The following is an 11,740-nucleotide window of genomic DNA, read 5'->3' on the forward strand; positions in this document are numbered from 1 at the left end:
ATGGCGACCCGTGTACGAAAGGCTGGCGGTAGCGTCTATTGCGAGTTAGCGGCCAACCTAATCCAGAGCTACGCCCGTCACGTGCATCACTTCGTGAAGCCTACCCGGAGACTCCGGGACCCCCCTGTTAAGTGGAAACACGGTATCAGTCAGCTTGAGGGCCCGCTCCGTTGAAGGCATTCTAAAACTAGATCGGTGCCAAGACCTGGGGTCGTCCTTGTGTCTGATCTTTCATCAGGATGGAAAGCTCCCTGTCAACAGGGCAAATATATCAGGGCGCAGCTCCCCGGCGACCGTCACTGTGATCTTGAACATTATCAAGTCCACAAGGTGAACCCTATTCCGAGAAGTAACTTCGGCAGAGCCGCCTCAGAAAATCAGGCCTGCGCCCAGGCAGCAGACGAGTTGAGGAGCGGTAGTGCTCCCTTTCACGCAGACTTGTACTGTTACGTCGGCCACTAGTCTGCCAAAATAACTAACTCCACCCAAATCTACAGTGACAAACCTTGAGAAACTGTGTCTTTGAGGACAGCTCTCAATATCCGTTGGTAGTCGGGCAGACTGCTGCTCAACGAGGCCTATACATCCTCAGGAAAGAATTTTGACCGACTCAGTTGGACAGTGTCTAGCTGGTGTGCCACACGATAACTCAACTCCGGCTCTCTGGCTGCACCGTTCAGGCGTCTCCAGTTTGGCACCGTATGGTGACCGGCTCTGGCCGCGGCGGTCTCCGCAGTTAAATGTGATGCCGTCAACTCATCGGCGCGATCGGCCCCTAGGAGGCTTGCGAACCTTAGTATCATGCCCGCATATCTAGAGGCACCGGAAAACAACCTGCCCAGGATATCCTTTGGGCACCGCGAGCCGTGGTGGAGCGTTTGTACAGCTGTCGAAAGCAGCCGGGGTAGACGCTAAGCAACTGCGACGTACCGTGACCGTGTTCTGCTGACAGGTTCCCTCTCCATATTCTGTCTGGTTTGCAAAATGACGATCCCCAGTCTCGGAGTCTTTCTGTGTACTCGAATAGAGGATGGCCCTTTGCGTTCCTCGACTCGCTCTCAGCACCTCTGATTCTCGCAGCGGCACGGAGGCACTTTAACTCCATCTTGTACGGAAAAAAACAAAACTTGTCGAACCTTCTTCACACTTCGACACATTTGCCCGCGCGTAGTGAGAAAAGACCGCTTTTCTACTAACGCTTCACAGTATTCGTAGTCAAATAATGAACTGTGCTGAAAAACATAGTGCAAGTAGCGGTCCACAGCCTGTTGTGCTCCGACGCTGGCAGAGGCAGGCGACGTGCGATTGTACAGCTGTATCCTTGGGTGAAGCGACCCCTCGCAAGTCCCCAAGAAAACTAGCACACAAAGACCCGCGATGACACAGACTTCCCTGTGGCCACAGCTGCGTTCAGACCACACCATTTCGCCAGAAACGCATCCGCTGTTCCTCGGTCCGAATCGTCTAGAGGTTAGGACAACACGTTGTGGCCGTGTAAACCCAGGTTCGATTCCTGGTTCGGACAATACTCCTTGCGTATTTAATGGTTGACACCGACCTATCCCACAACAGACCCCACCGCGCCATTCTGTGGACCCGCCGATGTTCGGGCTGCTGATAGCTGTAGCCAGGTTGACTGCTGAGAGGGCCCGTGGACATTGTCGGGCGCAAACTAGAGTCCCGATCACAACGCGCGCCAGCCGCGAGCGGAGTCTGGAGATTTGCTCCAACGCAAAGCCGCATCCACATTCGATTTCCTGACTAAACGCACGAAAGCGCGGTTAGCAGTTAACGGAACCCGGCCTTGCCGCTTGATATTTGTCGCCTGTTCGGCTCCCTGCTCTTACTTGGAGCCAATTTTCCTGAGCAGAAAATACTTCTGGCTCGTCGGGTCACCATCCTAAAGACAAAGCGGAAAAAACGCGAACACAAGGTATCGCTCACGAAGGAAGTACCTAGCGAGAACAACAACGGTTGGCGTCCGCGAAAAAATGTACAACCATATAGAGAAGTGAGCGCCCCGATGTACCCTTGGCCTGGGGCAGGGCCTAGGTGCCAGCATCTGCTAATGCACTCGTGCCCTAGGTCTTGCCGCACCCACGATGAGCATGAGGCAACAGATACAAGTGGGCAACGATATATATGTAAACATTCAGCCATCACCTCCTTTTGTTGAACCTCCTTTCTTCAAAACAGCGTGGCCTTTCCGGAAGGGGTAAGAAAGACACGAGACGACATGCTGACAACTCAGCTGCAGCAGTGGGCGTCCCACCAGCTGGAGGGTGAGCACCACTACCCTCGACGACTTTCGACTGATGTCAGTAGGGGACGTTCTGTCAGAATACTAACTTGTTAGTACCCAGCCGCTGCGGCAGTACGATGAACTCAGCAGCTCGTCGAGCAGCTGGGTCAACAGACACCCAAATGAAGGAGCACCGTGCCTCTCGCGGACCCAGACACGAGACGCGGAACGCTCGGGAGTTGCCGGATCAGAGAGACCCCGGCACCGCTTTGCCTATCACATCAGTTTTCGTTCTGGTCAACTTACAAGGCAACTCCAGTCTCGGTACGTGACGCGGAGAACGCGAAAGCCGTGCATTTGCAGAAGCCGCTCTTTGAAGATGCTCAGAGTCGTATATCTCAACGAACTTCTCTTCCCTCCTCCCGAAGTTTCCGGGACGAGCGAGTAGCTTCTAAGCAAGCCCTGCGAGTTTTCACTTCCGACGTTCGTGCAGCCAGCCTTCTCATTGGCGACCAAACGGTTTCCAGCATCGCTTAAACATCTGGAGTAGTCCTGGCAAATGATCCTATCTCCGGTGCTTGGGCTCTTCTCCTTTTTATCCTTCCATCGCTTCAAGTGCGACTCATAATCGGTCCCTGCCACTTTCGTTCGAGGAGGCTGACCTAGTTGGTACTCAGGTGCCTCCATTTCTGCACATGCTGAACTCGAAGGGAGCGGATAATAGAAATGAAAAGGGCCGTCAAATTCCAGCGCTACCTGGGAAATGAATTGCACACAAAGGAGAGAGATGCCGTCACACTGAGACTTGACAACACAGATTTGAGGGACGAATACGTTGCCGGAGACCTCCGGAGTCACAAGCGGGGTCAAGAAGGCATGTATATCGACTACCGTAAAAAGTAGACAGATCCGAGCACACATCTGTGCTGTGTTCGGAATAAGGAAGCATCCGGAAGCGGTTAACAAGACCAGCAACCGCTTTCTAGGAAATCCGGACTGGTGCAGCGATCACCTGAGTGCCCCTCCTCTTCGCACTCACTGGGGGGCAACGCCTATGCAAGACGCAGTCAATAAAGAAGACGCCGCTTAAAAAAGGTACCTACAAACAACAGCAATCCCCAAGAATGCTTTCTCCGTCAGAGATGTGCACAAGTCTGCCGGCCGCCGTTAGCTTCTGTTGTGCATGATGAGGTTGCCGGCAAATTCTTTTTTGCGAGTTTCACATTACAGTACGACTACTTGAACAGGAGGATATACTATTGCGCGCATGCGCTGAAGGTTTCAGTACAACTCCTGACCGAAGACCGGGACATCTGCGATGCTGTCCTGGTCTCCCAGACTGTCACTAAGACACTTGTAGTCACAACGACCAAACGCACTTGTCTTTCTGACATTCGGTGAATGGGTTTCTTAACACCACTAGCTACAGTGAAAGTATCAGCTTCCCCGTGATGGGTTTCCAGATCACACAGACAGAGTGGAAGGCGTGCGACTATGGGCGGAGACCATTGCCCGTGGGGCTCGGTGTGCCTGTCTTCCCGTTCCTTCTCTCACCCGCTTGTGCGACTGAAGATCACAGAAAAGCCCGACTTTCTCTAGAAAGCAACTAAAAGGGATAACACAGTCGGGGCTGTATCCACAGCAACAATGATAAAAAGCACTTCTCTTACTGGCAGCAAATGTTGCGTACAGACGTGTGTGCTTACGCGGCGCTGGTACTCACAAAGTATTCTGCACACTGGACCGGTGGGACTGGAAGTTCGTGTGCAGCTTCTACGCTACCCGCTGTGGAATTAGTGCGAGGCCTCTCTCACAGCGCCGGAAAACTCGTGCTCTGGTAAATGCGTGGTTATGAGCATTGCGTGGGGGAGCGCCGGAGAACGGTAGTTCACACGGGTGGCGAAAACTGGATCGGGGCGTAGTCGCCTGCCGTTTGGTACGGACTTACCTCCGTTAAAAAGTCTTCTCCCGGCAGTGCCTCTTGCAAGGCAATGACGACTTGGCGGTGGAACGCTGCAAAAGTGGAGCATTTATTACTCGTAACCGTTTGTGGCAGCCCGCAAATGGTAGCAGCGAACCTATCCGGCACTCCTGGAACTTGCACGTCATACACGTATCATCAGATGCGTCGAGGCGTACATCGACGTACCGTTGTATACAGATGTGATGAGGACGGGCACGAAAGAAGTAAGTACACACAGATATCCGTGTACGAGTGTGACGGCTGAGTGCCACATCGAGGGGAGACGACAACCAAAACGCTCTCCCCCGAGAAGCTAGTACAGCCAGCTAGTCCCGTGCTGACCCAGGCGCGCGTATGCAGATTCGCGTGGATATTGTATTGGCAAGAAAAGCGCAGGCGGGTCCGCAGACACAAGCAAAAAGAAAGAAAGGATACCCTACAAAGGAGGGGAACGAACCGTCTGGACAGAACCCGAGGGCCGCTCGCCAGCCTCCCAAGTATCATACTTTTTCGCCGGCCTATCTCGTTTCCCTTCGTCCCGCTCCTTCGTGCGCCAGTTACGCGCCACTGACAAGCTTTTCTGAGCAGAGCTCAGTGTTACCTGTTGTCGCGAGTGTTTCGGGCCTCCTCCATTCTCCTTCGTCCTCCAGTGCCTTCTCGGCAAGTCGCCTGATGCGAGCCAGCAGAATCGAAGTCTCCTTCGTAACAGACAAAGCCTGTTCATGTTCCGCCTGCCCATCTTCTTCCTGTCGAGTGGCCGAGGATATGGCATTGCGAACTGATGAGGGTGGACGAAGGAACGCGTCGACTGCAACCAACTGGCTGAAAGCCTCCGTCTGTTCTCCAGTCTTCAGGAAACTCTCCAGTCGCTTTCCGTCGTACTCAGGCTCTACCGTAATGCCCTCCTCAGCGCCGTCACTTCCGCTCCGCGTGCAAGCCGAACTTCTGTTTGATTCCGCCTCAGTCCTCGGCTCCCGGTTGGCCGCAAATGAGAGAGGCGAGACGTTACAAAGGAGCAAATGCCCAGCGGCGACCCTCACCAGAGCTTCAACTGCCTGCCATACCAACGTTGCTCCACAAAAGACTGAGCCTGTCGGTGCGCAACTATTTTCTTGCTGTTTTTTCCGCGCTTGAAGTGATTCAGCCTCTGCTGTGCTGTGCTGGCGCTGTAGGGAGCCGCCGGTCTCGCCAGTCGAGAAGGGAATTACTGCGGGGACTTGCTCTGGAATGACCGCCGAGGGAGCTTCTCCGTGTGGTCCTGCAAACCCAGTGAGTGCGAGGGCATATAGCGCGTTGACGGCGCTGAAAAGAGAAATATGGGACTGGTGGATCTTGGAAGGTTGTCTTTCTGTGAAGTGGAACTGAGGTGCTACTCGAGCCGTTTCCTCCGGCTCTCCTGGCTTCTCTTTTATGGGAAGCTCATTCCTCTGGTCGCGGCACCGCCACACCAACTCTTCCAGAATCACTCTCCATAGTCGTTCTGCGGAAGCGACCGCGAGACTAGCCTGCTCCGCTGATCGGGGCCTGCGCCTACTCCTCTCTCCGGCATGGTCACACCTCGACCGAACCTGCCCCGGTTCCCTGATCAGCGGCTCGCTCGTATCGCTCGTTCCACTCTCCGGCGAGTAAGCATCACGTACACTGGCTACCGGAAAACCGGAAGATGAGTGGAAAAAAGGATGATACGCGAGCTTTGCTAGCGAAAGCAGCACTCCGGCGAGAGAAGACGAGCTGATGCGGCATTCCCTGGAGGCGTGGAGGGCTGATGTACTCCACGAGCCTAGACCGTCACCCGAACCGTCTTCCCGGCGGCTGGGTCTCACCCTCATCCTTCCTCCTCTCTTGAGTGTGTCAGGAACGTCAATGGAAAAACAACCGCTGACTCCTGACTTATCTAGAGAACCTAGTACCTCAGCATTTACATGATCGGACACACTGGTGCTCCCACCGTGGTCGTTTCCTCCAGTGGCCCTGCTTTCGCTCTGCCTCAGCAGGGTCACCAATCTCAAGCAAAGGTGGCTGAGAACTCTTTCATGTCTCACTCGGAGTCTCGCCATCGAAGTCAGAACAGCTGCAACTTCCTGTGCAGTTAATAAGCTCGCCCAGGTACTCGGCATCTTTTCGACGCTCTCCGTTTCACGAGTTTCTACCAGTACTTCTCGATGCAACTGGACTTCCCGGTGCAGTGTGCTACCTGCACCTCCGCCGTAGCATGAAGAGAAAGACAAATCCGCTCCTACGGTCTGTTTTTCGGGAATCTCAGGTCCGAGGTTCATTGTTTCCTGCCTTTTGCTCGCCTCATGAAGGTCTCTCCGCTCGGATGCCTCCCTAGAACTGGCTTCCTTCACTTGCTTCGGCGTACCCTCAGCTCCCACAGCCGGTGACAGCCGCTTCGCCGTGTCAGTGTTCTGACTCGCTGAGAGAAACGCATCCAACAACGGGAGGGCTGCTCGCTGTCCATAGTTGGGCGCAAATCGGCCGAGAACTGTCAACAGCCACACTGCCTGCTGCGGTCGGTCAAGGATTTCTCTAGCTGTTCCGTGCCGATGTCCCAGCAAACCTGCCGGCCGGCCAGCATCAGTAGTCGTGCACGGACTTGCCACTTTTCGTGGTTTCTCCAGTCTGCCTCTTTCGAGAGTATCCTTCATCTTCGGCGGTCCACCCTCCTGCACTAGCGTGGAGGGAGACGCGTCCAAATTCGTCGGAGTTACACTCTCGGCAGGACTACCTTCTTTCTGTCGTGTATAGACTCCTTGCGAATCTAGTTGTTGTCGTCTCTTCTGCTCCCCATATTCTTGATTGGGGTCCCAGTCTCTCTTCAAATTTCCTTCCTGACAGTTCCACAAGTCTAACAACCGGCGCTGAAGCAACCGGGTCAGCGTGACGGCCGCCTGTCGGTATCCCAATGCAGCCGTACCAGGGAGAGACTGCGCCGTCAACACTTCATCGCTAGGGGCGAAAACATGCTCGAAGGCAAGAAGAGCAGATGCTAGAGAGGCTAGCTGCGGAGCCGTGAAGAGAGGTACTAGCCGCGTCGACTCCCTGACAAGCAAAGGAAAAGCAGTTTTAGCTAGCGTGCGTCCTTGACTCTCGCTGCTGATGAACTGCCCCTGTGTTTTTCCTGGAGTCTCATCATCAGCGGAGACAGGCGCACCGGCATAGTGCACCTCAGCTGCCGCCTGGCCCTTCCCAGTCACGGGGGCTTGCGTCACCTCTGTTGCCGGAGAAGACTTTGGAGAAAGAGCTGCGAATATTCCCCACAAAGACACCAAGCGCGTAGTGTTGAGAGCAGACGGGTGTCGTTGCATCTCAAGGAGCAGCTTTGAAAGAAGAGGATCCGGAGATGGCAGAGGCGGTTGGAGTCGAGAGTGTGCCCGCGCGATTGCGAGCATGGAAAGAAAAACTGTAGCGGATGTTGTCGGATCAGTTGGGGTGGGAAGAGAAGAGACGAGGCCACGGCCACTCTGTGGCGTGGAGGCCTTGTGTGAGAGAGACTTCTGGTGACTGGTACCACCGAAGGTACCGCCTCCAGGGAAACCCCCGACTGGAATACCCACCACACAGGCTTTGTCTGCGTTGCTGTTGATTGCAGCATCGCGGTCTATGCCTGGATCTGCTGTCTGAGGATGACGCAAAGACGAAACCATCTGCTGCTGCAGAGATTCCTTCGGCAAGTCAGCTGGACTGGCGTAACGCGCAGAAGAAGATTCCGGAGTGGAAACTGAAGCACCAGGTTTTCTAACACGTGTTCTTGAATGAGTCTGGAAGGATGAGCTTGCGGGAGAAACTGAAGCCAGTAGTGCGAGGGCGCCCTTCAGATCAGAGGAGCTACAAGTTATCTGAGGGCAAGCGGTGTTGGTCAGGCTGGTTGTAGCCCCCTGCACAGGCGAGCAGCTGGAAGAGGTGACAAACTGCGAACTGAGAATGACTATAGCATCCAGGATTGCATGCGGTATTGAAGGAGCGGAAGTGTCGCTTGGAAGGGAGGTCACGACGTCAGACTTAAGACGGGAAGCAGAGGTGTATGAGTGTAGGAAGGCGCCGAAGGCCGTCGAAAGCGTTTCGGTGGAGGACGTTGTGACGGTATGGGGAGAGTCGGGGAGCGTGGAACGAACTGAAGAGGGTGGAGGCGAGTAAGCACTGAAACCGGTGGTGGGCAGGAAGTTCAGAACTCGTGCAATGACTGACAAATCTCTCAGCGACGTTAACGAGAAGGAAAAAGCATATCGAGGAGGGGTCGTTGATACATCAGACTTGACCGCTGACCCTTCACTTTCTGGCGTTGCTTGCAGATCATGCTTTTCGAGATGTTCCTCCTGCAGCATGCGTTGACTTCTTTCTTTGCTCACGAGAAACTGCAACTCCTCATGTCGGAAATGAGGTACGGTTTTCTTCAGGTGTATGTACAGGTGCGTGCGAATGAGAGAAAGACAAGAATCAAAGAAGCGCCCCTGCACCGCCAAGGTGTCATCCTCTCTTGGCTGATCATTCCCACAAACGCTCGGGAAAACAGTCACCTCTAGACCGGCACCTTGGACACGGGAGACTGCAGAGGAGTGATTACAATAACTTATACTCTCTTTTTGAGGCTGCAAAGCCCCGTGAGCCTGTCCTGTTTCATCTCCTGTTGGTTGTCCGAGTAGATCTCGCCGATCTTTTCTCACCTTTCTCATTTGCATCATTTGATTTTGCATCTCTGCAAACTTCGCGAAGGAATGTAGTAACGAGGCGGCATTCAGAGTCTGTCGGTGAGTTAAATCTCCATCTGATACGCTCCGGTCCAGAGAACTCTCTAGATCAAAGAGTAGTGGAGGCTGCACGTCGTCTCCTACCTTACTCCGAGGCGCACCAGAGGGGACCTCCTTCCTCTTTGACAGTGGTGGAGTCGAAGTTTGGAGCACCTGGTTCTGTACTGAACAGGCCTGGCCACTACCAGCGCTAAAAACGGCACCACTCTGTGGACTTATATTGAAGACTGCTTGCCCCAAGTGGTTCGTCTGATGCATATGCAGTCTTTCTCTCTGCGAGTTTGATTCGGTTCTAGTAGAGGAAAGTGAAAAGGAAGAAGCTGTCTGTAATAGCGACGCCTCTTCCTTACGTGGCACTCCCTCTATGAACCTTCTCAGTATAAGAGATTCCCATCTAGCAATTTCTCCCGAGAGCATAATCTGAGCATTCTTGAGAAAACCTCCGTTCAAAGGAAGAAACTGGAGAGATGCAAATGAAGCGAGAAGACCAACAAGGTCGAATCCATTGAAAGCGGACAGAGGTGCCTCTACAGCTGCGAGAGCCAAGGCACTGAGTAGATCATCATTGCGGTAGCGTAAAGTACAACACGCTGAGGCAATGGAGTAAATCGCGAAGGGTGAGAACATTGCAGCTATAGGTGAGACAGAACAACCTGAGCTAAGAGAGGAGGAAGCCGAAGAAGAAAGCGGGGATCTCATGGACAATTGAGAAGAAGAGACTGAGCCTGGGCATGAAGAAGAAGGACTGGAAGAAGATGAACGAAGTGACCCATCTTGAGAAGATGAGCGCGCTTTCTGCTCTTGAAGGAGCCCCATAGAGATTTTGCGTTCTCGAGCCTTCTGAAATTTAGCCAGTACAACAGCTGAAAGCATATCAAGAAACTTGCCATCTTGTTGCCTCATGCGAGCGCAGGCTGTAAAGAGCAAAGCGGCGTCTCGCACACTCAGGGCCTTGCGGAGCTGAGCGGCTCTTGCAACACAAGCCACCCAGTGTCCCTGCATACACATCCAGTCGGAGAACTTGCAAAGATTCTCCGGGGAAGCAGTACCCGGGTAAGAACTGGAAAACAGAGACAACAAACTCTCTGCGACCTACCTCGAAGAAGGCACCCCGACGATCGTTTTCTTCACCAATCGGCGTTTTCGCTTGCGGGTATCTATCTATCTATATGCACAGAGTCACCGTGAAGTAGGTGTTTACCTGTGACGAGGGAGGGAGGACACTGGTTTCTACGGATGCTAGACATCAGTTCGGGATGTCCGTTTGATGAGAAAACCATACAGTCATTGATGAGAGCTGTAGTAGTGCGAGTTAGAAGATAGACAAGAGGTGTGAATAAACTGATGTCTACTGTCAGCAAATCTAAGTGGAGTAGTAGGTCAACCAGCGCACGGGTAGCTTGTCTTCAGAGCTCGTTGCGAAAAAGAGGAAAACAGAAACATCTGCACCTCATTAGATGGGCATAGCTCGTCGATAGTCGTGATGAGAATAGCTTGAGAAGGCAGCATGGAGAGTAGTGATGAACCGCTACGCTAAGGAGAGGATCGAGATCTGCGCAAAGCACTAACTGCGCAGGCACAGAGGCCAGTTCAACAAACTACTCTATCACAGGCTGATAGATTTAGATCTCAATGGCATACTGAGAGTCCAAGCATGCAAGACTGGAGAGTTTCAGAAGGCGCTGCTGGTTGCTCCAGGCTTTTTCGTGAAAAAAAGAGAGTAGAAAGAGGCAGACAGCAGCAACCAAAAGGGACGTAGACAGAAGTCGACCAAGAGGTGTGCACGAAACGACTAACAACAGATTCCATGTATGTGATGATAAAGAATGATCAAGAAAGAGAGGGTCTGCCCCGACGTCTGTCAATCAGCGTCACTTGTCTATCCTCACGACACGTTCTTTCATTGGGAGTTTTTCTCCGCCTCTTCCACTATTTCACGCACCTTCATGTTGTGCTTTGCAGCAGTTGCCGCGGCGGCCGTAAGGACCTGCGGACTCATATCACTTATGTCATGAATGTTACAGATCAGTCCTTTGATGCCCGCTCCTTCGGCAGTGTCCTTCGAAGCTCTTGCCTTAGGAGGCTTTCGCGACATGCTCCCCCGACCCGGCAAACCAGCCCCCCCGGGAAATGATCCGTCTACCCTTAGCAGAGGCGCTGTCGCCATTATTGTGCTGTCGCTTCTGCCTTGGTCTTGACGGAGTTTTACTTCACGGGCTACTGCTTTGAATGGACCCCCTGCATACCGTGCAGCACTCGTTCTGAAGAAGGGGGGACGAGGATTACTTCCTCCAACAACACCAATCCCCGTGCCGTGTCTTACTAACTTTGGTGCCGCTTGGACTTGCGACCCGCCTCCGTTTCGACAAAGTGATGATTCGAGGGTTTTTACGAAAGCCGGACGCAGGCAGGCAGAGTCGTGTCTAGTACCCGACGGACGTGCAAAAGAAGAAGCAGTTGTTCCGGTGGCGTATCCTCGAGTGGCGCGGACTGGCCGTGATCGGATGGCAGTACTGTTTTCCCGTGTGTACACACCTTCAAGTCGCGTAGATACGCTTGAGACAGGAAAAGTTGTCCAAAAAGGCAATTCCTTCACCCTCCATGCGGAGCAGTTCCGAGGTCGTGGTCTCATGGCGGACGGAGGGGTCCACTGAGTAGGGCCGGGCTCGGGGAATGAACACGCGGTGTCAAGCGAAACAGGAGGCGACGGTCCTCTTTCTGTCCGTTCACGGGTGTGTGGAAGGGAAATAGCAGCATTGGATTGGAGCGGGGTCATTTCCCCCGGAG

General features: G+C 53.5%; 1 protein-coding gene across 1 annotated transcript; it reads right to left on the reverse strand.

The window, feature by feature from the left end:
* Positions 1-964: 964 nt before the first annotated feature.
* CSUI_003879 (rap domain-containing protein) lies at positions 965-11,120 on the reverse strand (the record flags this gene model as incomplete). The annotated part of the gene is made up of 6 exons (XM_068064074.1): positions 965-1,900; positions 2,549-2,998; positions 3,255-3,341; positions 4,191-4,255; positions 4,807-9,949; positions 10,896-11,120. The coding sequence occupies 6 exons, from the start codon at positions 11,118-11,120 to the stop codon at positions 1,844-1,846; spliced, it is 6,027 nt and encodes a 2,008-aa protein (XP_067923944.1). The 3' UTR covers positions 965-1,843.
* Between the last annotated feature and the right edge of the window lie 620 nt (positions 11,121-11,740).

Source organism: Cystoisospora suis (genome assembly GCF_002600585.1).
Source record: "Cystoisospora suis strain Wien I chromosome Unknown contig_1749, whole genome shotgun sequence".
Lineage (NCBI taxonomy): Eukaryota > Apicomplexa > Conoidasida > Eucoccidiorida > Sarcocystidae > Cystoisospora > Cystoisospora suis.